Source organism: Macaca thibetana, chromosome 6 (genome assembly GCF_024542745.1).
Source record: "Macaca thibetana thibetana isolate TM-01 chromosome 6, ASM2454274v1, whole genome shotgun sequence".
NCBI classification, from domain to species: Eukaryota; Metazoa; Chordata; class Mammalia; order Primates; family Cercopithecidae; genus Macaca; species Macaca thibetana.
The window spans coordinates 13,194,612-13,221,706 of NC_065583.1; the positions used below are offsets into that span (position 1 = coordinate 13,194,612).

At 46.1% G+C, this 27,095-nt stretch overlaps 2 protein-coding genes and 1 long non-coding RNA gene across 3 annotated transcripts in view; 1 reads left to right on the top strand and 2 right to left on the bottom strand.

The window, feature by feature from the left end:
- The first annotated feature begins 643 nt into the window (after positions 1–643).
- Positions 644–26,041, top strand: LOC126957139 (uncharacterized). The gene is made up of 3 exons (XR_007726665.1): positions 644–4,480; positions 16,316–16,434; positions 25,386–26,041. It is a non-coding gene; the product is annotated as an uncharacterized LOC126957139 (long non-coding RNA).
- Positions 12,235–14,136, bottom strand: FBLL1 (fibrillarin like 1). The gene is given in 2 exon segments (XM_050794653.1): positions 12,235–13,647; positions 13,649–14,136. Coding segments are annotated over 2 exon segments (1,014 nt in total). The 5' UTR covers positions 13,763–14,136; the 3' UTR covers positions 12,235–12,747.
- A 115-nt stretch (positions 26,042–26,156) lies between the features above and the next one.
- RARS1 (arginyl-tRNA synthetase 1) overlaps positions 26,157–27,095 on the bottom strand; it is a 35,454-nt gene continuing 34,515 nt past the window's right edge. Inside the window, exon 15 of the mRNA XM_050794641.1 lies at positions 26,157–26,373. Within this exon, the coding sequence (XP_050650598.1) occupies positions 26,264–26,373 (110 nt within the window). The 3' untranslated portion in view covers positions 26,157–26,263. The remainder of the gene's footprint in view (positions 26,374–27,095) is intronic.

The window sequence follows — 27,095 nt, forward strand, 5'->3', positions numbered from 1 at the left end:
CAGGTACCCGCCACCAAGCCTGGCTTATTTTTGTATTTTTAGTAGATACAGGATTTTACCATGTTGGTCAGGCTGTCTCGAACTCTCGAACTCAGGTGATCCGCCCACCTCAGCCTCCCAAAGTGTTGGGATTATAGGCATGAGCCACTGCGCCCAGCCCAAATTGTCTTTTAAATATGTGTGGTGTATTGTACATTGATTATAACTCAATAAAGCTCTTCTAAAAAGATACAAAATAAACATTTATACTTGTGTCAACAAATTCAATTCTCTTTTGACCCTGATTACGAAATTTATGATTTGACCCATTCTGGGCAAGCAAGTCAAACTAAATTATTGACATTCTGTTTTTTCTTGGGTTCATTTCCAATATGCTATTTTGTTTATGTATTTATAGACAAAGTCTCGCTCTGTCACCCAGGATGGAGTGCTGTGGTGCGATCTCAGCTCACTGCTACCTCCACCTCCATGATTCAAAGTGATTCTCCTGCCTCAGCCTCCCGAGCAGCTGGGATTACAGATGTGCATCACCATGCCTGGCTAATTTTTTTTTTTTTTTTTTTTGAGACAGAGTCTCGCTCTGTCACCCGGGCTGGAGTGCAGTGGCCGGATCTCAGCTCACTGCAAGCTCCGCCTCCCAGGTTTACGCCATTCTCCTGCCTCAGCCTTCCGAGTAGCTGGGACTACAGGCGCCCGCCACCTTGCCTGGCTAGTTTTTTGTATTTTTTTTTAGTAGAGACGGGGTTTCACCGTGTTAGCCAGGATGGTCTCGATCTCCTGACCTCGTGATCCGCCCGTCTCAGCCTCCCAAAGTGCTGAGATTACAGGCTTGAGCCATCACGCCCGGCCTAATTTTTGTATTTTTAACAGAGACCTGGTTTTGCCATGTTGGCCAAGCTGGTCTCGAACTCCTGACCTCAAGTGATCTGCCTGCCTTGGCCTTCCAAAGTGCTGGGATTACAGCCGTGAGCCACCGTGCCCGGCTCCATATGCTGCCTTAGTCTAAACTCTTCTCAATGTCGTGAAGAAAAAATGTCCATCCTGAATCTTTTTTTTTTTGAAACAGGGTCTCACTCTGTCGCCCAGCCTAGAGTGCAGTGGCACGATATGACTCACTGCAGCCTCAAACACCCAGACTCAAGCTGTCCTTCCACCTCAGCCTCCTGAGTATCTGGGATCACAGTTATGCACCACCATACGCAGCTAATTTTTTAAATTTACTTTTTGCAGAAATAGGGTTTACCTATGTGCTCAGGCTGGTCTCAAACTCCTGGGCTCAAGTGATCTGCCCACCTTGTCCTCCCAAAGTGTTGGGATTACAGACATGAGCCATCATGTCCGGCCCTGAATCTTCTTCTTCTTTTTTTTTTTTTTAAGAGACTCTCACTATATTGTCCAGGTTGGCCTCCCAACTCTTGAGCACAAGCGATCCTCGCACCTGTCTTCCAACTAGCTGGGACTACAGGCACGCTCCCCCACACCTAGCTGTCCTGAATCTTAGTCTAAGAGCAAGCTGCAAATTAGAGATGCCCTAGGATTTTTCACATATCAAGAGCCAGTGACCAACCAGGCATGGGAACAGAGAATCCAAGAGTTAGCAGGAATCTCACAGACTACTGAATCAAACTCAAGATTTATTTATAGGGAGGAAAAAAGGTCCAGAGAAGTCAACTAGATTGTCCTAAATCACACAGCAAGTTATTAACAGAACCAAAACTCAACCCTAGGTGTCCTCACCTCCATCCTAGTGCTTTTTTTTAATACCCTGTCTGTGTTGGACAAATGACATGGCACCAGCATGTTATCCAAATAAGTAATTTGGAGCTGGGCACAGAGGCTTAACATCTGTAATTCCAGCTTTTGGGGAGACCAAGGCAGGAGGATTGCTCGAGCCCAGGATTTCAAGACCAGCCGGGGCAATATAGTGAGAACTTGTCTACAAAAAATTTTAAAATTAGCTGGTGATGCCTGTCTGAGGTCCCAGCTACTAGGGAGGCTGAGGCTGAGGATCATTTGAACCCAGGAGGCGTATGTTGCAGTGAGCCCAGATTGCACCCCTGTACTCAAGCCTGGGCAACAGAGCGAGACCCTGTCTCTCAGAAATAATAATAAATTTGGTTATAACGAGAAAGAGCAATCAATATAGAAAAAGCAGGACAATTTAAGTAAATGTGGAAAAAATCAGAAAGATGAAAATATTAATGGGGCAAACTTGCCAATTAGAGGAGAATGTGAAATTTGAGTTTAAAAGGAAAACAACTTCTAGGCCAGGCACAGTGGTTCATGCCTATAATCCCAGTGCTTTGGGAGGTCAAAGCAGGAGGGTCACTTCAGGCCAGGAATTCAAGACCTACACAGGCAACATAGCAATACCTTGTCTCAAAAAAAAAAAAAAAAAAAAAAAAAAAAAAACACCACACAAAAAAAATTAGCTAGGTATGGTGGCACATGCCTGTATTCCTAGCTACTGGGGAGGCTGAGGCAGGAACATCGCTTGAACCCAGGAGTTCAAGGTTACAGTGAGGTATGATTGTGCCACTGCACTCTAGCCTGAGTGACAGAGCAAGATCCTATCTCTTAAAAAAAAAACTACCATCTATGCTTTTTATAATATTAACTGAACAGGTTGAAATCAGAGAGTTCAAAAAAAAAGATTAGACAAACACTAACCAAAGGAAAGCTTATGTAGCTATATTATGACAAAAAGAATAGGTGTGGTGGCTCACGCCTGTAATCCCAACACTTTGGGAGGCCAACATGGGAAGATCACTTGAGCCCAGGAGTTCGAGACCAGCCTAGGCAGCGCAGTGAAACTCCATCTCTACAAAAAATACAAACATTAGCCGAGACTGGTGGCACACGCCTGTGGTCCCAGTTACTCGGGAGGCTGAGGTGGAAGGATGGCTTCAGCCTGGGAGATCGAGGCTGCAGTGAGCCATGATTGCGTCACCGCATTCAGCCTGGGTAACAACGTGAGACCCTATCTCAAAATAAATAAACTTGAAGACAAATCCATCATTAGGAATAGAGTCGTTATATAATTACAAAAAGTTCAATTAACCAAGAAGACAGAACTTTTAAGATACATAGGCAGTTAATAAGATAATCAGAAAATAAAGCTAAAATGGATAAACCTTTGTGGCAGGAAAATGCTACCACAGTGGGAGATTGCAACACCTCTCAATTCTTGATAGGTCAAGCAAACAAAAAAAATCAACAAGTAGATTTGAACACTCCCGTTTAGACTGCTCTAAGGGACATATATTGAATTCTGCATTCACCAATTAGAAGATACCCTCTTAGGCACACACGAAACATTTACCAAAATTAATTACATGCAGGCCATAAAGACTCCATGCATTTCAGAAAATAAGACCACATTCTCTGAGTACATCACAAGTTACATGACAATAACAGATAAATTTTAAGTCTACATATTTGCTGAGAGTAGTGGTTAAAAACAAATATTCTGGGCTGGGCACGGTGGCTCACACCTGTAATCCCCAGCACTTTGGGAGGCCAAGCCAGGCACATCACTTGAGGTCAGGAGTTTGAGACCAGCCTGGCCAACATGGCGAAACCCTATCTCTACTAAAAATACAAAAATCAGCTGGGCATGGTGGTGCATGTCTGTAATCCCAGCTATTCAGGAGGCTGAGGCACGAGAATCACTTGATCCAGGGTAGAGGATGCAGTGAGCCAAGATCACACCACTGCACTCCAGCCTGGATGACAGAGCAAGACCCTGTCTCAAAAAAAAAAAAAAAAAAAAAATTCTGGAGCATGAGTTCAAATCCTACTCTGACATAATTACTAGGCATAAAGTCTCAGACAGATTTCTTAACCTGTGCCTTACCACATGCAAAATGAGACTAATAATAGTATCTTCTGATGGTGGTCATTCATGTTCAGCAGGGATTTTAATAAGCCACTTTTTAGCTACATGGTAGGATTGTGCTTGCTGGCTCCCTTGCAGTTGAGAGGGTGGGTTCGTAGGATTAGCTCTGGCCATCTAGTGAGTGAGAGTTGTGTTTGGAAGTGGTGCATGCTACTTTTTGGCTGGAGCACTTAGTCACCTCTTTGAGACCCTCCAGAGCCCTCTTTTCCCACTAACTGAAGCCGGCAGCATTTGAGACAGTGGCTGCTCTGTCAGCCTGGATCCCTAAGTGACAAAAAGTAGCAAAGCTCCTTTTTTGTCACTCCCTCACCACATTAATGAAGGTCTGGAGTAAAAGGAAGAAAACAAACTTTGTTTTTTTACACCACAGATTTAGGGGTTTGTTACCCCAGCATAACCTGGCCTCTTCCAACCGATACAGAAGTTGACACCAGAGATGGAGTGCCACTGAAGAACAGAAACCTAAACCATGTGGTATTGGATTAGAGGCTGGCAGCAGGTGGCAAAGGAGGTGTTATCAGAGGCTAGAAGGATGCTGTTCGTTTAGGAAGAGGTGACCCTGATGCCATGATACCTTGGAAGGTAGGTCATGAACCAATGAATCTGTGGCCTTAAGAGAAGCTGGCAAACATTGTTAGTAGCTGGTATTGGCAGCTTTGTTTCCATTTGATGATTTACTCCAAGAAAGAGGTAGGTTCAGGAAAGGAATGGCCGGTTTGCAAGCAAAAATGAAGGGAGAGAGGGATAAGGTGTTATGTAAGGAAGTGATTATAATGATGGACCATGAAATCTCAGCCAGGCGAGGAGGGAAATGAGGACAATGCGAATTAATTGAACAGACGGTGAAAAGATGGTGATTGGTGGATCGAAGTCCTCATGGGTTAAGTGACTGTTGGATTTGGGGTTCCTAGAGGTAGTGAGATGGAAAGGTAAGTGGGAAGGAAGGAGGTTTGGGTGGGAGAAGATTAAAATTAAAATCACACGAAGAGGTAAGAAACACAGTGTTTTCCATCAAAACTACTTCGGGTTCTTCCTCAGTTCTGGTCCAATGTTTCTGGAAGCCTTCCTGTGTGGCCCAGATTTAAAAAAAAACAAAAACAAAAAAAACCCTGCCAAACACACTGGCTGTTACAAGCAGCTAGAATTCTTGCATTGTGTTTGGGGCACCTGAGTTCTCCAGGCAGGGAGCAGAGGCTCGCCTGGAGGCAGTGGGATGGGAAGGATCTAATGAACGGTGGGTCCCAAGCAGTAGACAGGCGGCTTGGTGGTCACCAGGGGATGGAAGAGGCAAACATGAGAAATAAGTGAAAAGTGCAAAGGCAAGATTTAGAGAGAAGTTCATAAAATGCTTTTGCTCAAGAGACCAAAAAACCAACTTCAGTACTGGGCGCCTGTACTTACAATCTATAGAAGGTAAACCCTCAGGGCTCCGGCTCCTGGCCAGCACCTGTGTGTGATGTTTTTAGGCTGGACCAGCACCTGTGTGTGATGTTTTTAGGCTGGACCAGCACCTGTGTGTGATGTTTTCCCTGGCAGCCCTCAGGAGGACCCTGGTGCACTGCCGTCTCCGCAGGGAGTTGCGGTCAAGGACTCAGTCCCCTCCCCTGCTCACGTTCTGCGTCTTCGTTTCTGGGTCCCACTATCTGAGGCCTTGGGCAGAGGCCATCAAGAGGGCAAAAGCCTGAAGACGCTGTTCCCCACTAACTCAGTACTTCTCTGCTCCTACCCCTTCCTCCTCACCCTCCTCACCTCCACGCCCAAGAAACTGCCAGTCTTTTGCTGGGGGCTCCTTCAATAGAGACAATTCTGACTGCGCTGATCAACTTGGCCCTTGCCAGGTGTGCCGTTTCATGGGGGAAATGGAACGGGCAATCGGTGCTTTCTCTATTTCAGTCTCTTGCTTGTACTATCACAGTGACTGCAGACTTAACGCTTGCATTTTGAGCTCCTGGCTTTATTGGCTCCTCTGACGCCCGTCAGCTCAGCTCTCTCCCTCACAAACATCCTCAGCATGCGGTGTGCAGCCCAGTGACCAAAGAGCAGGAGTAGCAAGAACTTTGTTTTCAGGCCCTGACTTCAATCATTCGCCTTGTTGGAATCTCAGGGAGCATCCTCTGTTGTCAAAGAGGCCCCAGGTACCAGCAGGCATGGCAGAATTGCTCAGCCGTTGTCTTTCAGTTATTCAAAATACCATCCTAAATCTGCCTTTCCCAGCCGATGACAAAAATGATACAGCATTTTAAATAGTGGGCCTCAGTCCTGGCCCTACCTTAGAATCACGTGGGGAGGTTATGGTTACATAAAAAAAATACCAATGCCAGGCCTTTCCCTAGAGCATCTGATTTTCATGTTGCTGACTTAGACCAGAGATGCAATTCTGCTCCAGAAATCTCAGCTCTCTCACCCTCCAGCTACACTACCTTGACTGACTGACATCACCTTTCTGAGCCTCAGTTTCCTCATCGGTGATACGGGGTGATAACACTTGCCTCCTGGGGTGCTGTGTGTGCGGATTCAGTGAAAGAAGGTGCATGGAAGCACCCTGCATGCAATGTCTTCATCAGAATACTCACCGAGAGCTGTAATGTCAGAAGGAGCTTCCTGTGAGTCAACGGGCCTGGAAGGACTCCTGGGAAGTGGTAGACTTTGCATCTTCATAGAGGAATGCTGAGATTGGATGGGTGGACAGGCAAAGGGGACACTCTTAGTCATTGGCAACTGCACTTTTTTTTTTCTTTTTTTCTTTTGAGACAGAGTCTCACTCTGTAGCCCAAGCTGGAGTGCAGTGGTGCGATCGTGGCTCGCTGCAACCTCCGCCTCCCAGGCTTAAGCGATTCTCATGCCTCAGCCTCCTGAGTAGCTGGGACTACAGGCACATGCCACCATGCCCAGCTAATTTTTTGTATTTTAGTAGCGACGGGGTTTTGCCATGTTGCCCAGGGTGGTCTTGAACTCCTGAGGTCAGGCAATCTGCCCGCCTCTCTCTCCCAAAGTGCTGGGAACACAGGCATGAGCCACCATGCCCTGCCTCCTGCACTTTATAAGACTGCACTCTGGCCGGGCGCAATGGCTCATGCCTGTAATCCCAGCACTTTGGGAGGCCCAGGCGGGCAGATCACCTGAGGTCGGGAGTTCGAGACCAGCCTGACCAACATGGAGAAACGCCGTCTCTGCTAAAAATACAAAATTAGCCGGGCGTGGTGGCACATGCCTGTAATCCCAGCAACTAGGGAGGCTGAGGCAGGAGAATCTCTTGAACATGGGAGGCGGAGGTTGTGGTGAGCCGAGATCACGCCATTGCACTCCAGCTGGGGCAACAAGAGTGAAACTCCGTCTCAAAAAAAAAAAAGACTGCACTCTGGCCTTCCTCTGTCTGTTCCTTATCCTGTGAGGCAAGGAGTCCATAGGGACCAAGTGCCATGCCCCCTAGAAGCCACGTCTCCGACCTTCTGGATTATGCATCAGGCACTCAGAGCTCTGCCTGAACAATGCGAGCCCTATTCCAGTCCTCCTCCCCAGGCCGGTCCCCCGAGAGACCCTGCTCCCAGTTTGCAACTCTAGTTCCAATAAGTGGTTTCAAGAAGGCTGTTTGAAGGGCCTGGGGACAGATCTTGGACTGGAGGACTGAGTATCTACAGCAGTGTACATGAGGCCCTTCCAGGGCCGGGAACCAGGAGTGGGAAGAGGAAGGGGAAGCCACGGGCCAGGGTCCTTACGGATGCTCTTGCTCCACGCCACGCAAATGCTAGGTGCAGCTCTGACACCGGTGTTCATTTTGCAGCAGTTCATCAAGTGGAATGTTAGTGTCGGCACTTTCAGGAATGTTTGTTTTGTTATTAATTTAAAAATCATGAGGCCGGGCGCCGTGGCTCATGTCTGTAATCCCAGCAGTTTTGAAGGCTGAGGTGGGTGGATCTCTTGAGGTCAGCAATTCGTGACCAGCCTGGCCAACATGGTGAAACCCTGTCTTTACTAAAAAAATACAAAAATTAGTTGGGTATGGTGGCGGGTGTTTACTGTAATCCCAGCTACTCGGGAGGCTGAGGCAGGAGAATCACTTGAACCTGGGAGTTGGAGGTTGCAGTGAACTGAGATTGTGCCACTGCACTCCAGCCTGGGTGACAGAGCGAAACTCCTGTCTCAAAAAAAAAAAAAAAGTCATACTTCTAAAGATCAAAGAAATACTGAGCTTTCTGCCTGGGACCTAAGTGCTTGATACATGTTAGAGTAGCAGTATCCAGATGCAGTGCTCACCATAGCTCAGATGGGCCAGAACGTCTTGCTTAATGCAACGTTGGCAGGGGAAAGCGCTAACTAATGGAACATGGTTTCTTCCCATTTAAAACTGCCTTTTTTGGATAAAGGTTCATTCCCTCAGGTCTTCTCCTGCCCCATTCTTCTTCCCTTCACCTCAGGAGGCGTCTGAGCGAGGGAGAAGCTGGCAGACATCATGGTGCTGGTGGGTGGGGTGGGAGTTCTGTTCCGCCTGTTCTCTGAGGCTCCCGCCGATGCCGTGGGCACATGGCCCCTCTTGCCTGGCCTTTGAGCACCAGCCTCCACCCTTGCTGCTTCTGCTGCAGAGGTGACTGCCGCTGGGCACTCACTGATGCTTGAGTTGAGTCCTCTCCTGTGGCCCAGGATGGAGCCGCTGACTCTGAAACTCAGTGGCAAGCTCCCCGCAGCTCCCAGCACAGGGCAGTCCCCTCAGAAGACTTGCTAAGTGTGCTCCCCCACTCCAAGGCAACCCCTGGCATTTATGTAAACTTGTATTTATGTATTTATTTATTTATTTTTGAGACAGTGTCTCACTCTGTTGCCCAGGCTGGAGCACAGTGGTGTGATCCCAGCTCACTGCAACCTCTACTTTCCTGGGTTCAAGTGATTCTCCTGCCTTAGCCTCCCAAGTAACTGGGACTACAGGTGCATGCAACCACCCCAAGCTAATTTTTGTTTTGTAGAGACGGGGTTTCACTATGTTGTCCAGGATGGTCTTGAACTACTGAACTGAAGCCATCTGAAGCCCACCTCAGCCTCCCTAAGTGCTGGGATTACAAGCCTGAGCCACTGTGCTGGGCCCATTTTAAACTCTTAATTCTCAGCTACCTTATTATTCTCTATTGCCAATAAGAGGGGGAAAAAAAGAAAAAATGAAAAAACAGGCAGAGCGCTTAGTGCCAGGCTGTCGGCAGGTATTTTCACATTAAACATTGGTCTCCTCAGCCAAAACTCACAATCCAGTAAGACAGGCATTTTAGCTGAACATTCTCATCCAACCCTAGGGTTATGCACTGAATTGTGTCCCAGAAAATTCACAAATTGAAGCTCGAATCCCCAGTGTTACTATATTTTGGGATGGGGCCCTAAGGAGGTAATTAAGGTTGAAAGAGGTCCTGAGAGTAGGACCCTAATCCAATAGGATTGGTGTCCTTGTAAACGGGAAGAAAAGAGCTCTCTCTTTCTCTCTCTTTCTCGCCGTGTGTGTACAGAGGAAAGGCCACATAAGGACACAGCAAGAAGGAGGCCGATTACAAGCCAGGAAGAGAGTCCTCACCAGAAACTGAATTCTTCAGCACCTTGATACTGGACTTCTAGCCTCCCTCCAGAATAGTGAGAAAATGAGTATCTGTTGTTGAAGCCACCTAACATGTAGTATGTTGTTACAACAGCCTGAGAAGACTAATATACCTAGAGACCCAAATGTAAAGCCTTCTGGGAACCCAAGCTGATAGTCACTGAAGCATTCCTGGCTCTGAGCAGGTTTGTTACCTACGGTCACTGCTACTTCTAGGTTTCTTGGGACCCAGGGCCCACTGGAGTTATAGTCCCATTCTTTTTTGTTGTTGTTGTTTAGACAGTCTCACAGTGGCGTGATCTCGGCTCACTGGAACCTCCGCCTCCCAGATTCAAGCGATTCTCCTGCCTCAGCCTCCCGAGAAGCTGGGATTACAGGTGCCTGCCACCATGCCCAGCTATTTTTCATATTTTTAGTAGAGATGGGGTTTCGTATGTTGACCAGGCTGATCTCGATTCAAGTACTCAGTCAAGGTCTCAAGTGATCCACGCACCTTGGCCTCCCAAAGTGCTGGGATTACAGGCATGAGCCACTGTGCCCGGACTATAGTCCCATTCTTTTCCCTGCCTTCATCCTCTAAAACCAGGTTCCAGCTCCCTTGCTGTATTCCTGTATTTCTCCTGGTACTCACCATGTCATTCCATTGGCTCAGGAATTCATCTGCAATGCAGGGAAATTCTTCAGGAGATTGTTTTGTTGCCATTTTCCTCACAAATAATTCCCACTTTGAGAAGCTTCAGACATGACTGTAAATTTCACTTGGGGCAGGAGGGACAGGGAATGGGAGTGCTCATGCCAAGGAAAGAGGTCGTGTTTCCCGCTTCATCCCCCATCCTTGGGGGATAAACCTTTAAGGAGGAATCAAGAGCTCCTTTATGGAGCCCATCTGGCTCTGAGGAGGAGCTGGGTCCTGGGCCTCAGCTGCTGCAGAGCCCCTCCTTCCCCTAGTGAGCAAACAGTTCCTGTTCCCAGGGAGTCCACCTCAGCCTCAGGGCTTCATCCCAGCAACTAATAAATTAGCCTAGGATTGGAGAGAGGGCCTTTCTTTTCTTTTCTTTTCTTTCTTTCTTTTTTTTTTTTTTAGACGGAGTCTCGCTCTGTCGCCCAGGCTGGAGTGCGGCGGCGCAATCTTGGCTCACTGCAAAGCTTGCCCTCCTGGGTTCACGCCATTCCCTTGCCTCAGCCTCCCAAGTAGCTGGGACTATAGGCGCCCGCCACTGCGACCGGCTAATTTTTTTGTATTTGAAGCAGAGAGGGCTTTTCAAGGCAACAGAACCAGCATAGACTTCAGTGAAAACGACATAGATTTTGGAGTCAGATTAACAAGGCTGTGATTTTTGGCTGTGAGCCTTTCTGGGGGATCTTAAACCAGGCACTGTCATCTCTGAACTGCAGTGTTCTCATATGCCAAATAGGAAAAGTGATCCTGGCTTTGCAGGGTTGTAATGAAGATTTCCATTGTTTATGGAAATAGACATGTACCTCATTCACTCTCTTCTTCCTGAGTCAGTCTTGCTAATACATCTGAACTGTAATTCCCTTTCTGAATTTTGGGATGGGGTAGGATGGGGGGAATGGTGAAAGAGTGGTAGCCTTTTAAAAAATCTGATTTGGACCAGGCGCCATAGCTCACACCTCTAATCCCATTGTGGGAGTCTGAGGCAGGAAGATTTCTTGAAGCAAGGAGTTCAAGACCAGCCTTGGCAACAAAGCGAGACTGTTCCTACAAAAAAAAAAAAAAAAAAAAAAAAAAAAAAATTATTTTAATTAGCCAGGTGTGGTAGGCTGAGGCAGGAAGATCACTTAAGCCCAGGAGTTCAAGGCTGCAGTGAGCCATGATTGTGCCACTGTATTCCAGGCTTGGTGACAGAGCAAGACCTGTCTCAAATAAAATAAATAAAATAAAAAGTTTGATTTATCCTTTGTTGTTCAAGAAGTATGCTCTCAGAAAAAGCAGACTAACCATGATTGCTGCCCAAGCACATGTTTAGAAAGGCAAATCCACCCTCCAAATGATACATTAGTGTGCAATCATTCAAAGACTAAATGTTGGTGACTTTGGCAGTGGGGATTTTTTTGAGTGTATGCATGCATGAATGAATGAAAGGCCTTCCTAAGGTCTGGCTTGGAGGCATTTACTGGGCCTTGGGGGCATTCTCAGCTCTCCTTGGATTACCCACTCTCCCTTCCCTTTGGGGTGCTTTGGAGAGAGACTCCAAGGTACTGAGACCAGCATCTTGGGAACTGCAGGACATGCCTTGCAAAGACAGATACTTTCTGGGAGTCATTTTTCTGCCTGTTCTGCAGACACTTGGTGATGCCACTTGGGGTATGTTATGCCCTGCAGTGGAGACAGTCTGCTAGCTAGACCTACATCCTGCCCCCCTACCTTATTTTGCTATTGTGAAACCAAAGGGCTAGCCCAGTGGGGGACAGGGGGGAGCAAAAGAACACAATAAGGTCACAGGGCTCTGCTCTAAGTGTGTCCCTGTGTGCATGCCATAGGGGTTGGGGGCCAGAGACAAGATCCCCCTGGTGCTGAGGAAACAGCAATGGATTTAGAGCCCTGAAGACTGGCATTTCAGTCCTACCTCCTTACTGGCTATGTAAGTTTGAGCAACTAGTTTACCTTCAGAAGCCCTGTTGCTTCACATGTAATACGCAAGTGCTAACAAAGCCATCTCAGGGCTGGTGTGAGGAATAAATTTAACATTTATTTATTATTCACTTTTACCGTGAATGCAAAAGGGCTTAGTTGAAGAGTAAAGTAATAAAAACTTATTGTGGTTGACTTTGGCTGTGAGTCAGATGATTGGTGTGTTTGACTATATTATTGTCCATCAATATTCAGTGTCCTTCCCCGGAGTCAGGCTTGGTCATGTGACTTGGCCAAATGTGAGCAGAAGTGCCCCATCAGTTCCAAGGGGAAGTTTAAAAGCTTTTATTAGCAGTTCCCCAGCTCTTTCCTTTGCCCTAGGGATGGAGGGAGCATGTGTGAAAATGGGGCCCTGGGGAGTTGGGGACCGGAGTGATTAGAATGAGCACAGCTCCCAGGCTACTGCGTGATGGGCCCCTTACACCAGCTGGTTTAGGCCACTGGGATTTGGGGGTTGTTACTGCAGCAAAACCTAGCCTGGCATCACCATACAGATAGGTGCCGTTTCTTTATGCAGTTTAATAGAAAAACAAAACAAAACACGCACAAAGAAAACACATAGAAAATAATAGCAAACACAACACAGGCTTGGGGAGATGGCAGGCGAGCCTGAGCTGGATGCTACTTGGTGCTGCTCTTTGGAAGAGGCCGGTAGACCCCGACCACCACAGCGTGGTCCCTCTCATAGGGCTCCAGGGTCAGCTGCTCTTGGGGCTTCAAGTTCTCCTGCTGCAACTTCCTCACCTCAGAAGCAAACACAGCCTCGGCAGATGCGGTGGAGTCGATGCAGTTGGCCTTGATGGAGATGAGAAAGTGGCCCCCGTTGCGCAGGAAGGTGTGGGCGTTCAGGGCCACGATGCGGGACTGGTCGGGCTGGGCCACGTCGGCGAAGATCACGTCCACCATCCCGATGAGCATGCGGTACTTGAGCGGGTGCCGCGCGTCCTCCAGGACAGGGATGATGTTGGTGCGCTTCTTGGCCACGTTGACCAGATCGCGGCCGGCGCGGTGGGAGAACTCGACGGCGTAGACCAGGCCGTCTGGGCCAATGATGTCGGAGACGTGGGAGACAGTGGTGCCCGACGCGGCGCCTAGGTACAGCACCTTGGACTTGGGCTTGATGTGGATCTGGTCCACCCCGCCCAGGATGGCCGCGGCCAGCTTGGAGCGGAATGGGTTCCACGTGCGGTACTCCTGCTTCACGCCGCCCTCGGTCACCGTGACGCGCCTCTCGCCGTACACCGACTGGCCCGGCACCATGTTCAGCGTGACCAGCGCGTCCTCCGCCCCGCGGTAGATGAAGACGCCTTCGTGCCGGTGCGGCTCCACCGACACCACCATGGCGCCCTTCCTGCGACGGCTCTTGCTCTTGGCCACCCCGCCCCGCCGCTGTCCGCCGCCGCCGCCGCCGCGATCCTTGCCGTCTCCGCCGCCTCGCCCCCGGCCCCGGCCGCCCCCGCCGAAGCCGCGCGCCCGTGCCCCGAAGCCGCCCTTGCCCCCCGGGCCGCCGCCGTCGCCCCCCGCCGCCCTTGCCCGCGCCGCCGCCGCCGCCGCCTCGGCCCCCGCCCCAGCCGCCCCAGCCGCCGCCCCCGCGGCCTCCCCCACCGCCCCCGCGCGAGCTCGCCGCCGACTTCATGGCGCGCCCCGGGGCGGGTGCCGCGGGTTACCGGTGACTCGGGGCGGGTGTCAGGGGGCTCCGGTGGCTCTGGGTGGTCGTCCCGGCGGCTGTCCGCGGGGTTAGCGAAGGCGGGCGGCGGGCGGCGGGGGCGGGACCGGCTCTACCGCAGTCCCCGCATCCCGGAGCCGCCCCTTGACGCAGCGGCTGTGGCGCGATTGCATCACACCCGTCCCCGCGACCCTGCGGCCCGGAAGCCCCACTTCCCAGCCTGCGTGCAGACGCAGCCTGCTCCTCTTCGCTCACCCTGCCCCTTCCCCATCTCCCGCCTTCCCCAGGGACCCCTGGCACTTCCCTGGGCCACAGGGACGGGGGCGTCTCTGCGGCAGGACAGGGGGAGGTAAGCATCAGCGTAGGTCCTGGCTGTGCCACCAGTTCTAGGAATATTGATCAGCAAGTTAAGTGTTGATTCTTCAGTGTGAATGGGGATATACAGAGAGTCAAAATGTCACGTTCATCCTCGAAGTCTAGTCTATGCTTCAAAATCACAATCTACAGCATTTTCTGGAGGAAAAAGAAAGAAAGAGAAAGAAAATAAAGAAAGAGAAAAGAGAAAGAGATAGAAAAGAATAACTGGGCAGCAATAAGGGCAGCAACAAAGAGAGGAAAAGAAAAGAACAAAAGGAAAATAAAAGAATAACTGGGCGCCACCAGTGGCCCTAAGGCCGCAACGCAGAAGCGTTAGCGTTTGGTCAGCACCAGGGACAGCGACAGCAGTTGGGGCCGTCTACTGCTGGGGGCTTTGGGGCCCACACAAGAGCTGGGAAAAGCAGGATAGGTGGTAAAACAACTGGCCAGCCTCCCGTTAGTTGAAGTAAGTGTCTACTCCAGAGAGAGAGAGACAACGCGCGCCTGAATTGCTGAGCATGTATCGAACACCTGGTATGTGCAGTATGACTTTCGTTCCATCCTGGACCACAGCTCTTCCTGTCTCATACTCATGGACGGCAATGCCAAGTCTGGTTTTCCCTGAGAACTGGAGTGTCTCCTTAATGGCGACCAGAATTTTATACACTGGAATGTGAACAAGAAATCAGTGAGCGAAATGTATGATTCCTGATACTCTACTTAGAGGTTTCCACTTTGGCTGTAAGTCGAATATTTCCAAAATGATGAACTACGCTTGGTGTCTGTGAGGGTTAATTTTATTTGTCAACTTTACTGGGCTATGGGGTGCCCAGATATTTGGTCAAATAGTATTCTGAGTGTTTCTGTGAGGGTGTTTTTACATGAGATTAGCATTTAAATTGGTATATTGAATAAAGCCGATTGCCATTTAGGATGTGGGTGGGCCTCATCTAATCAGTTGAAGGCAGAAATAAAGCAAAATCCTTCCCCAAGGAAGAGAGAATTCTCCTGCCTTTCGACTGGCACATCAGCTCTTTCTGCCTGACAACCTTTGGACCAGGACGTTGGCCCTGCAGATTTTGGACTTGCTGGTCTCCATAATCACATGAACCAATATATATCATATATATACACACACACATATATATATCCTACAGGTCTGTGTCTTTGGAGAACCTTGAATAATAGAGATCCTGAAACAAAGACTTGAGTCCAAGTGGTTTGTGAGTTGATCCCAGGAAGCACATGTGGGGTGGGGGTGGGGGTGCAAAAACGAGATAGAAAAGATAGAAAGGTTAAGAAAGAACTGGGCACAGTGCCTCACACCTGTAATCCCAGCACTTTGGGAGGCCAAGGTGGGAGGATTGATTGAGCCCACGAGTTCAAGACCAGCCCTGGCAAGATAGCAAGACCCTGTTTCTACAAAAATAAAAGAAACTTAGCCAGGTGTCATGGTGTGTACCTGTAGTCCCAGCTACTGAGGAGGCTGAGCTGGAGGGGTCGCTTGAGCCTGGGAGATCAAGGCTGCAGTGAGCTGTCCTCATACCACTACACTCCAGCTTAGGTGACAGAGCGGGACCCTGTCTCAAAAAAAAAAAAAAAAAAACAAAGAGGGTACATTAATGAGAAGATGACCACAGTGGAAAATGGGAGCTCAACTGCTCTGAGTACTCTCTGAGAAACTGTGTGGAAGGCATCTCAGAATTGTTCTGCTGCAGGTTGGAGGCTGGGGCATTAATCTACTGTCTTAATTTGTTTTATGTTTCTATGCCTGAGACTGGGTAATTTATAAAGAAAAGGGCTTTATTTTTCTTTTTTTATTCTAAGACAGGGTCTCACTCTGTCACCCAGGCTGAGTGCAGTGGCACAATTATGGCTATTGCAGCCTTGATCTCCCAGCCTCAAGTAGTCCTCCCACCCCAGCCTCCTCAGTAGCTGGGACTACAGGTGTGTGCCACCACACCAAGCTAAATTTTTTATTTTTTATAGAAATGGGTTCTCACTATGTTGCCCAGGCTTGCCTCAAACTCCTGTACTCAAGCAGTCCTTCTGTTTCAGTCTCTTAAAGTGCTAGGATTACAGGTGTGAGCCAGAGTGGCCAGCCACATTTCTTTCTATATAGATATAAACCATCGTGCCTGACAATTTTTTTTTTACTTTTTGTAGAGATGCAACCTCATTATGTTGCCCAAGCTAGTTTCCAGCTCCTGGCCTCAAGCCATCCTCCTGCCTCAGCCTCCTGAGTTGCTGGAATTCTAGGCACAAGCCACCACATTTGGCACCAGGTATACTTTTGTTTACAATTGACTTGTTATTCCATAAGATGTGCCCCATAGTAATGATAATAATTACATCTGTGACTAGGCCTCAGTAGTAGACATGGGGTACATGAATCATTCCCATAGATTTAAAAAATGCATGAGAAATTTTGCTTATTTTCTCACACAACCATTCCAACAAACTGCCCAAGGAGTAACTAGCCATGATTGATGTGAAACCAGAGGTAATGCTCTATAACCCCATCCCTATTCTCATTATACTTTAAGCATCCATGCATGAAGAAACTTGTTTTCTCTAAGCCATGGTCCACTTCCAAAGGTGACTGACTCTAGGGATCTGATCTCCACCCCAGTGACAGGTGCAGCTACATTTGCTCAAGAGGAGTTGGGCTATGACGCAGTAACACAGAACTCCAAAATCTCAATGTATTAATACAACTATGTTTATTTCTTATGTTTTATGTCCACTGAGAGTCAGTAGGAGGTTTGCACCACACAGCCACTAAAGAACTCAGGCCCCATCATCTTGTGGCTGCCACATGAGAAAAAAGAGGGCCTCTACTGTACCGCTGAAGAATAGAGTGCAGATAACTCACAACCTTTTTGTATGTTTAGTCAAGACTTTGACACAATCATATCTACTCACCACGGATTGCAGCCTTGATATCCCAGGCTCAAGCAATTCTCCCACCTCAGCCTCCTGGCTGATGACTGGCCAAAGTCAGTCACATGGCCTGCCTAGCTGAAAGGCAGCTGAGATATGTGGGTGCCATAATTGGGGAACAGTAAATGTTTTTACCTAGGTGTCTATTGCATAATGCCAGCTGGCACACCTGGATCAGTGTACCCAACACAAACACCTCAGGTGAAATTTACTGTTCGGCATGTATATATTTAAATGTACTCATCAAGACAAAATATAATACCTCCTTCCTAACACATGACTAAAACTCAGAATCATAGTCAACTCCCAATAATATATCTAATATAGCTGGTTAATTAATTAGAAAAAGAAAATCTTCTCCCTTTTTCTAGCCTCTGGGCCTTGGAGAGTAGCTAAAATCCCTTATTTGGGATGTCATTATTGTTTGGCCATTACCTCTGCTGGGGGACACTTCATCTCTTGGTGGCTCAGACTCACTCCATTCCCCACTGTAGAACTAGTGGCTGCCATTCAGGAAATGCTCAAAAAGCTTAGCTGGACTACTTTTGCAAAGGTCTTCTTTCCATAAGACACCTTAGAAATTCTCTGTAATTCTTCATTTTATGGAATAAGAATCTGAGATTTGGGCTGGGCGCAGTGGCTCATGCCTGTAATCTTAGCACTTTGGGAGGCTGAGGTGGGTGGATCACTTGAGCTCAGGAGTTCGAGACCAACCTGGAAAACATAGACCCCAACTCAATATATTAAAAAATTTCTACAAATATCAAACTCCTACAATCTAAAATCCCCACAAAAATTACAGTGAGTCTAACTGTGCTCCCCTTCAATCCGGTACATTTTATTTTTTATAAACACCATGTATATTTATGTAATTAAATTGGTATGAAAATGCAAAGCAAGCCAAACAACAAAACAAAGCAAAAAAAATTGTTTTACTTTAGATGACCCCATGTACTCTCATTAACCAGTGAAATTTCTATAATGCAACCAAGTATTTTTTTATGTGTACAAATGTATGGGGTACATGAGAAGTTTTGTTACATGTATAATGCAGTGATCAAGTCAGGGTATTTAAAGTATCCATCACCAGAGTACAGTACATTTTTATTAAGTATCGTCACCCTACTCAGCTATCAAGCATTGAATTTGTTCATTCTATCTTACTGTGTTTGTACCTTTTTCTTTTCTTTTTTTTTTTTTTTTTTTTTTTTTTTGAGACGGAGTCTCGCTCTGTCGCCCAGGCTGGAGTGCAGTGGCCGGATCTCAGCTCACTGCAAGCTCCGCCTCCCGGGTTCACGCCATTCTCCTGCCTCAGCCTCCCGAGTAGCTGGGACTACAGGCGCCCGCCACCTCGCCCGGCTAGTTTTTTGTATTTTTTAGTAGAGACGGGGTTTCACCGTGTTAGCCAGGATAGTCTCGATCTCCTGACCTCGTGATCCACCCGTCTCGGCCTCCCAAAGTGCTGGGATTACAGGCTTGAGCCACCGCGCCCGGCCTTCTTTTTTTTTTTTTTTTTTTTGAGACGGAGTCTCCCTCTGTCACCCAGGCTGAAGCGCAGTGGTGTGATCTCAGTTCACTGCAACCTCCTCCTCCCAGGTTCAAGCGATTCTTGTGCCTCACGCTTCACGAGTAGCTGGGATTATAGGCACATGCTACCATGCCTGTTTTTTTTTTTTTTTTTTTTTTTTTTGTATTTTCAGGAGAGATGGGGTTTCACCATGTTGGCCAGGCTGGTCTCGAACTCCTGACCTCAGGTGATCCACCCATCTCAGCCTCCCAAAGTGGTGGGATTACAGGTGTGAGTCACCTCGCCAGGCCTGTATGTTTGTACCTTTTAACCCACTTCTCTTCATCTTCCCTCCTGCCCCCATTCACCCTTCCCAGTCTCTTGTTATCTGTTTTTCCACTCTCTACCTCCATGTGATCAAATTTTTTAGCTCCCAGCCAGGCACGGTGACTCACAGCTGTAATCTCAGCAGTTTGGGAGCTGAGGCAGGTGATCACTTGAGCCCGGGAGTTCAAGACCAGCCTGGGCAACACGGCAAAACCCCATCTCTACCAAAAAATACAAAAATTAGCCAGGCATGGTGGCACATGCCTGTAGCCCCAGCTACTCAGGAGGCTGAGGTGGGAGGATCGCTTGAGCCCGGGAGGTGGAGGTGATGTGGTGTGATGATCACGCCACTGCACTCCAGCCTGGGCAACAGAACTAGACCGTTTCAAAACAAACTTTTTTTTTAGCTCCCACATATAAGTGAGAACATGGGATATTTGTCTATTTGTGCCTGGCTCATTGCACTTAAGATAATTACCTCCATTGACTGAATATTATTTAGCCAATTTTCTAGAATATTAATCCTGGCCATTTTGGGCTGACATTGGCCAAGAAGCAAAGTCAAAAATGAGAAAATTAGCATAAAATTAATTGTAGATGCATATTAACTTCTCTGTACCATTTATGCCCTAGTTTAAATCTGCTTTTAAAATTTATTTGAGGCCGGGCGCGGTGGCTCAAGCCTGTACTCCCAGCACTTTGGGAGGCCGAGACGGGCGGATCACGAGGTCAGCAGATCGAGACCATCCTGGCTAACACGGTGAAACCCCGTCTCTACTAAAAAATACAAAAAACTAGCCGGGCGAGGTGGCGGGCGCCTATAGTCCCAGCTACTCGGGAGGCTGAGGCAGGAGAATGGCGTGAACTCGGGAGGCGGAGCTTGCAGTGAGCTGAGATCCGGCCACTGCACTCCAGCCCGGGCGACGGAGCAAGACTCCGTCTCCAAAAAAAAAAAAAAAAAATTTTTATTTGAGTAAGTGTGGGCCAGGTGCTGTGCAGTGGTTCACGCCTGTAATCTCAGCAGTTTGGGAGGCTGAGGTGGGCGCATCCCTTGAGGTCAGGAGTTCACGACCAGCCTGGCCAACGTGGTGAAACCCTGTCTCTACAAAAATACAAAAATTAGTCGGGCATGCTCACTTTGTCACCCAGGCTAGGGTGCAGTGGAATCATCACAGCTCACTGTGACCTTTGCCTCTCAGGCTCAAGTGATCCTCCCACCTTGGCGTCCAGAGTAGCTGGGACTACAGGCATCTTGAATAGATGTGGCAAGAGTGGACAACTTTGTTTCTAATCTATTGAGATGCTCATGTGGGGTATTTATTTCACTCTTCAGTTTATTAGTATGATGTATTACTGTGAACTTTTGTTTTTGAGACAGGGTCTCGCTTTGTTGCCCAGACTGGAGTACAGCAGCCCAGGCTCAGCTCACTGCAACCTCTGCCTCCCAGGTTCAAGCAATTCTCATGCCTCAGCCACCCAAATAGCTGGGATTACAGGTGCATGCCACCACATCCAGCTAATTTTTGCATTTTTTTGTAGACATGGGATTTCACCACATTGGCCAGGCTAGTCTCAAACTCCTGACTTCAATCAGTTCACCTGCCTCTGCTGCCCAGAGTGCTGGGATTACAGGCGTGAACCTCCGTGCCAGCCTGTGATTTTATTTCATATGTTGAATCACCTTTACATTTCTCAGATAAATCCTACTTGGTCATGTGTATAGTGCTTTTAGTATTTTGCTGAATTCAGTTTGCTAGTAATGAGAGTTTTTTGTATCTATGTGATAACTGATCTGAAGTTCTCTTATTTTATGATGCTTTTGGTTTGAATATTGGGGTAGTAATATCCTTATAGAATGAGTTAAAAAGCAATCCTCCTTTTTTTGAAGAGTTTGAGAAGGATTGGTGTTGTCTTCTTTAAAGATTTGATAGAATTCACCAGAAAAGCCATCTGGTCCTTGGCTTTTCTTTGTTGGAAATTTTTTGACTATTGATTCAATCTCTTTGCTACATAGGTCTATTCAGATTTTGAGACAGTTTAGATAATTTGTATGTTTCTAGGAATTTGTTCATTTAAATTGTCTAATTTTTTTTAGCATACAATTCTATTCTCTATTCTTTTTATTTTGTAAGGTCAATAGTAACCTCTCTACTCTCATGCCTGATTTTAATAATTTGAATCTTATCTTTTTCTTCTCAGTCTAGCTATAAAGGTTTGTCAATTTTGCTGATCTTAAGAAAATAACTTTTGGCCGGGCGCGGTGGCTCAAGCCTGTAATCCCAGCACTTTGGGAGGCCGAGGCGGGTGGATCACGAGGTCAGGAGATCGAGACTATCCTGGCTAACATGGTGAAACCCCGTCTCTACTAAAAATACAAAAAACTAGCCGGGCGTGGTGGCGGGCGCCTGTAGTCTCAGCTACTTGGGAGGCTGAGGCGGGAGAATGGCGTGAACCCGGGAGGCGGAGCTTGCAGTGAGCCGAGATCACGCCACTGCACTCCAGCCTGGGAGACACAGCGAGACTCCGTCTCAAAAAAAAAAAAAAAAAAAGAAAATAACTTTTGGTTTAATTCATTTTCTCTATTGTTTTTCTATTCTCTAACTCATTCATGTCCACCATAATCTTTATCATTTTCTTTCTGCTTTCAACATGTTAAATAGGTATTTTTCATTTTAGTATAATATTTTAATTACCTTGTCATTTCTCTTACTATATATTTTGGAATTATTTTCTTGGTGGCCGCCCTGGGGGTTACAATTAACATCTTAATTTATAACAATCAAGTTCAGATTAATATCAACTTAATTTCAGTAGTATACAAAATCTTTACTCCTATATAGCAGTCTCCTATTCCCTTTTGTAGTTTTTGTCATAAATTACATCTTTATACACTGTATGTACATCAATATAGATTTAGTTTCAATTGTCCTTTTTATTTTTAAAAATTTTAATTTTTTAGAGATGAGGTCTCATTATGTTGCTCAGGCTGTAGTGCAATGGTTATTCACAGAGGTGATCATAGCACACTACAGCCTCAAACTCCTAGACTCAAGCCATCTTCCCACCTCAGTTTCCCAAACAGCTGGTACTACAGGGCATATGCCACCATACACATCTCCGTAGCTGCCTTTTAAGTAAGTTAAAAACAAGACATTACTGTTGATGTTTATACTTTTACATACTTGATTTTATAATCTTTTACACTTTTTAAATATACTTTGTACTATGTACTTGCCTTTACTGGTGTTGTGTGATTTTGTTAGTCTAGGGTCCTTACGTATCAACATTTAGCATTTCTTGTAAGGATGGTCTTCTAGTGACAAACTTTTTGTTTATTGGGAAACATCTTAATACCATCTTCATTTCTGAAGAATAGCTTTGCTGAATATAGAGGTCTTGACTGACAGTTTTCCTCCCTTTTGGCACTTTAAATGTCATTCCACTGTCCCTGTGTAGTGCCCGTGGAAGGTAGGACTGGCACTGGAATTCTCAGTGGGGGGTGGCATTGGGAAGAGTAACTGAATTCCAGCAAACCACATACCTTTGGATGACGGAAGGTTTCAGGCAGCCCTGTGTTTGGAAAAGCACTGAGTAGAGACCTAGTAGAGACTAGAGACCTTAGTTTAGCAAACAGGTCCCTGTAAATTAAAGAATGGAATAAGGAGAGTTTATATTTATGTAGAGACACTGGACCATACCAAGTCAAACGTTTTCCAACCAACTTAATTTTCCTCATTCCTCACACTATTGTGTTTAATCAATTTGGGGATGTACATTTTAACATTTCTGAAATTGCAATGCATCTCGCAGTCATTATTAGTCAGATGATGGTTGTGACATAGTCATCACTGCCTTCACATGAATATCAGGACTCAGATAAATAATCCTGGGAACTACAGTGGAACATCAAAACACTGCATCATCAATGTTTTTGGTAGCATAGAGGATGATATTGTCTAGAAAAGACAGATATTAATGACTGCATCAAAAAGTATCTCAAAGAGTGGGACTCAAGTTTTAAGAATATTTTAACCAATTTACTTCAGTTGTATTTTCCTTTGCTAAGTTTGTACATAGTGATACATGATACAAAGTCTAAAAGACTCTTTTCAGTATGAAAATTCTAACTTACGAAAGTTCTATCAGTTTAAAAGTTTGTCAAAATTTTTTAGTAGTGCAAAACTATAGTATCTTGCAATCTATAGTTCTTAGAGCTATTGATATATAGTATTGTAATTTCCTAGAATGCAGTAAATAAGCTTGAGGTCACAGATCATTCCATTTGTTAGGATAAATGAATGAACACCTGAAAATCGTGTTTTTTCTTTTTCTTTTTTTTTTTTTTTTTTTTTTTTGAGACGGAGTCTTGCTCTGTCCCCTAGGCTGGAGGGCAGTGGCACAATCTCGGCTCACTGCAACCTCCGCCTCCCGGGTTCAAGCGATTCTCCTGACTCAGCCTCCTGAGTAGCTGGGACTACAGGCATGCGCCACCACGCCCAGCTAATTTTTGTATTTTTAGTAGAGACGGGTTTCACCATGTTGGCCAGGATGGTCTTGATCTCTTGACCTCGTCATCCGCCCACCTCAGCCTCCCAAAGTGCTGGGATTACAGATGTGAGCCACCGCGCCTGGCAAAAATCGTGTTTTTTCTATTAACCAACAAAAAAATTATTTTGACTTCTTTTAGAGGTCAAATGAAGGCAAGTTTGAGGGTCACAAAGGCCCACAGACTTAAATGAGATTAAGGATTATCTGAAGTCAAATTGGCTTTGTTTTTCCAAAGGCTAGCACATTAAAAACAGGCTAATTAGCACAACCATAGTCATAGCTACCAGAGACTGAGGCAGGAGGATCACTTGAGCCCGTTAGTTCAACGTTACAGTGAATGGCCGGGTGCCGTGGCTCACACCTGTAATCCCAGCACTTTGGGAGGCTGCGCCAGGCAGATCACCCGGAGGTCAGGAGTTTGAGACTAGCCTGGCCAACATGGGGAAACCCTGTCTCTACTAAAAATAAAAAAAATTAGCAGGGTATGGTGGCGCATACTATAGTCCCAGCTACTTGAGAGGCTGAGGCATAAGAATCGCTTGAACCTGGGAGACAGAGGTTGCAGTGAGCCGAGATCGCACAACTGCACTCCAGCCTGGGTGACAGAGTGAGACTCTGTCTCAAAAAAACAAAAAACAAAAAACAAACAAAAACAGTTACAGTGAACTACAATGGCACCATTGCACTCCAGCCTGAAAAGCAGAGAAAGACCTCGTCTCTATAAACAAAAACAGGAGAATCAGAACTCTACTACTAAGGAAAGGTTTCTGATATTATCTGTATTACCAAATGGTATTTATATATCTATAAATTATGGTAAGACAGTGTTTTGTTGTTTTTTTTTTGAGATGGAGTGTCGTTCTGTCACCCAGGCTGGAGTGCAGTGGCGCGATCTCGGCTCACTGCAAGCTCTGCCGCCTCCCAGGTTCACGCCATTCTCCTGCCTCAGCCTCCTGAGAAGCTGGGACTACAGGCGCCCGCCAACTCGCCCGGCTCATTTTTTTGTATTTTTAGTAGAGACGGGGTTTCACCGTGTTCGCCAGGATGGTCTCCATCTCCTGACCTCGTGATCCACCCGCCTCGGCCTCCCACAGTGCTGGGATTACAGGCGTGAGCCACCGCGCCCAGTCGACAGTGTTTTAAAGATAGTTATGGCCTCAGGTATCTGAGATGATGATGTTCCAGTATATGAACTTATCATGACCTTTGGTTAATTTAACATACTCCTCTAGTCTTTCATTACTTTCTCCTCCACCTCACTGCTCACCGAATCCTGTTTTTTTTTTTTGAGATGGAGTCTTGCTGTGTCTCCCAGGCTGGAGTGCAATGGTGCGACCTTGGCTCACCGCAACCTCCACTTCCCAGGTTCAAGCAATTCTCTTGCCTCAGCCTCCGGAGTGGCTGGGATTACAGATGCCTGCCACTACATATAGCTATTTTTTGTATTTTTAGTAGAGACAGGGTTTCCCCATGTTGGTCAGGCTGGTCTTGAACTCCCGACCTCAGGTATCTGCCCGCCTCGGCCTCTGAAAGTGCTGGGATTACAGGTGTGAGCCACCATGCCCGGTTGAATCCTGTTTTAATTCCTAGAATCTCCTGAGTCTTCTGACCCAAGGGCTCAATAGTCTAGGTGAACTGTCTTTGCAGTTAGTAGAGTGAGAGGAAACTGCTTAGCCTCCCCATGTTTGTTGGAGGGAGCAGCGATCTAATGTGGACATGTTAGACTTACACATACCAATTTGTTTGTGAACGGAAGCTATTATGATAACTCATTAAGATCCTATCTAAGGTTCCTCTAAGCTTGGAGACTTTTAGAAATAGCATAGTATGATACAATTCATGCTCATTAAGCATTCATTTTTCTATTGTGTTGGCTTTACATGGAATCTCATTTCATTTTTGTGTTGGCAGATTCCATTAACTGATGACTCAATAATCAGTGTGCTGAGCTGTACCCCAAAACGTCTCGCTGCCACTACCAATCTCTGTATTCTGTGCTGCTACAACGACTCCAATTTCATGAAATGAGACAATATGCCCTGCCCAGGGGATGAATAGTGACTGGTCTAAGGAAATCATGGCAATCCTCTTCTTAGCTTGGACATTCACTCTAGGTTTCTACCTTCCTTTGCGACTGGGATTGGCATCTAGCCAATAAGGTGTTAAAAGTTAAATCTTGAGCTTCGGGAAAATTTCCAATCTACATTTCCTTGCCCCCTTCCCCCGAACCCAAGTCTGTTATATGCCAATGTCATCTTTTCTTAAAATGGAAATAGCCTGAATTTGGGATTTTAACGTGCACAGGTGTGAATCTTAATTTTGTTCCTGAGCAATCCAGGGCAAGTTACTTATCTCTGCGCAGTCTCAAGTTTTGTTACTTGTAAAACAGGGTAAGTACCTCTCACAGAACAATGAAATGAAACATGAATGGGACAATGAAGAGGTGTAAATTCTTGGGGCCTTTTTAGGGTCAATAAATGGGATTTCTTATCTAATTAAAATTAATAAAACACATTCCTGCAAAGTCAATACACTCTCACTGTGGTGCACAAATCCTGTTTTTCGTGGCCTCCACTAAGCCATTTTGGTTTAATGCTCAGCAAGATATAAGCATATTTGTAGAAGTGATTTTTTTCTTTTTAGAATTCTAGCTGTTAGAGATAAAGAACCACATTTTGCATAGTTGACAAATTTTCTTTACTTTTGCTTGTGTCCACATGATTGTAAAAAAGCAAACAGTGCCAATGGCCACTTTGGTAAAAACACACAGTATTCAAACCTACGAAGGATTACATCCTTTGGACAGGTTTTATTCCCAGGATATCGAACCCCTTGGCCATGACAGCAGCTACTGCTTCACATAGCAGCATACGCCACATGTTCACCTTCAATATTTTTCCTGGAAAGACAGAAAAAAGTTATTAACTTGTTTTCCTTTTTGAAAATCATTATTAAAGAATCTATGTTACTTGGAAATTTTAGTTAGAAGTGCACATAGCCCAACCCACAGATGTTTTTGGGTTTTAACTAGAATCTTCTTTACCTTAAACTATGCAGATAGACAATTTAAAAAATAAAGGTATTTCTGTTAAGAAATATGTTTTTAACTATTAAGAGAGATAAGGTCTGCAATGATGAGAACAGTAAATTTTACCTTTTAAAAATTTTTCCTAGGCCTCATGGTCTGAAATAACTATAAACTTCATTATCATATTGATTTTTTTTCCCTAGTAGAGTTTCAGTCCTCAGGCATGACTTTAACAAATGCCTACTTGCCTTATAACACATTAATTTGGGCTACTTCATTAACTATGTAATATGACAGAGTGCAGAGAGCCTAAGGTAAGAAAAGATAACAATTGTTTTCTAAGAAGTTTCCATTATCAAAAACACCCAAAGATTCCTTCTGGGAGCCACAAACACACTGTGTTTGTTGGAAATGTCCTACTCTCAGTCATCTTCCAATTGTTTTCTTTGGAGTCCTAAGGTTTCATCTCATGTGCCTAATCGTAGAAAAACAGACTAAGTGGGCAGAGTTCCATTTCTGGTTTAAAGTGCTACTTCACATTTTGTCTTTTATATATGATATGGATCACTCTGCAACTGTTAGGGAAAAAGTGG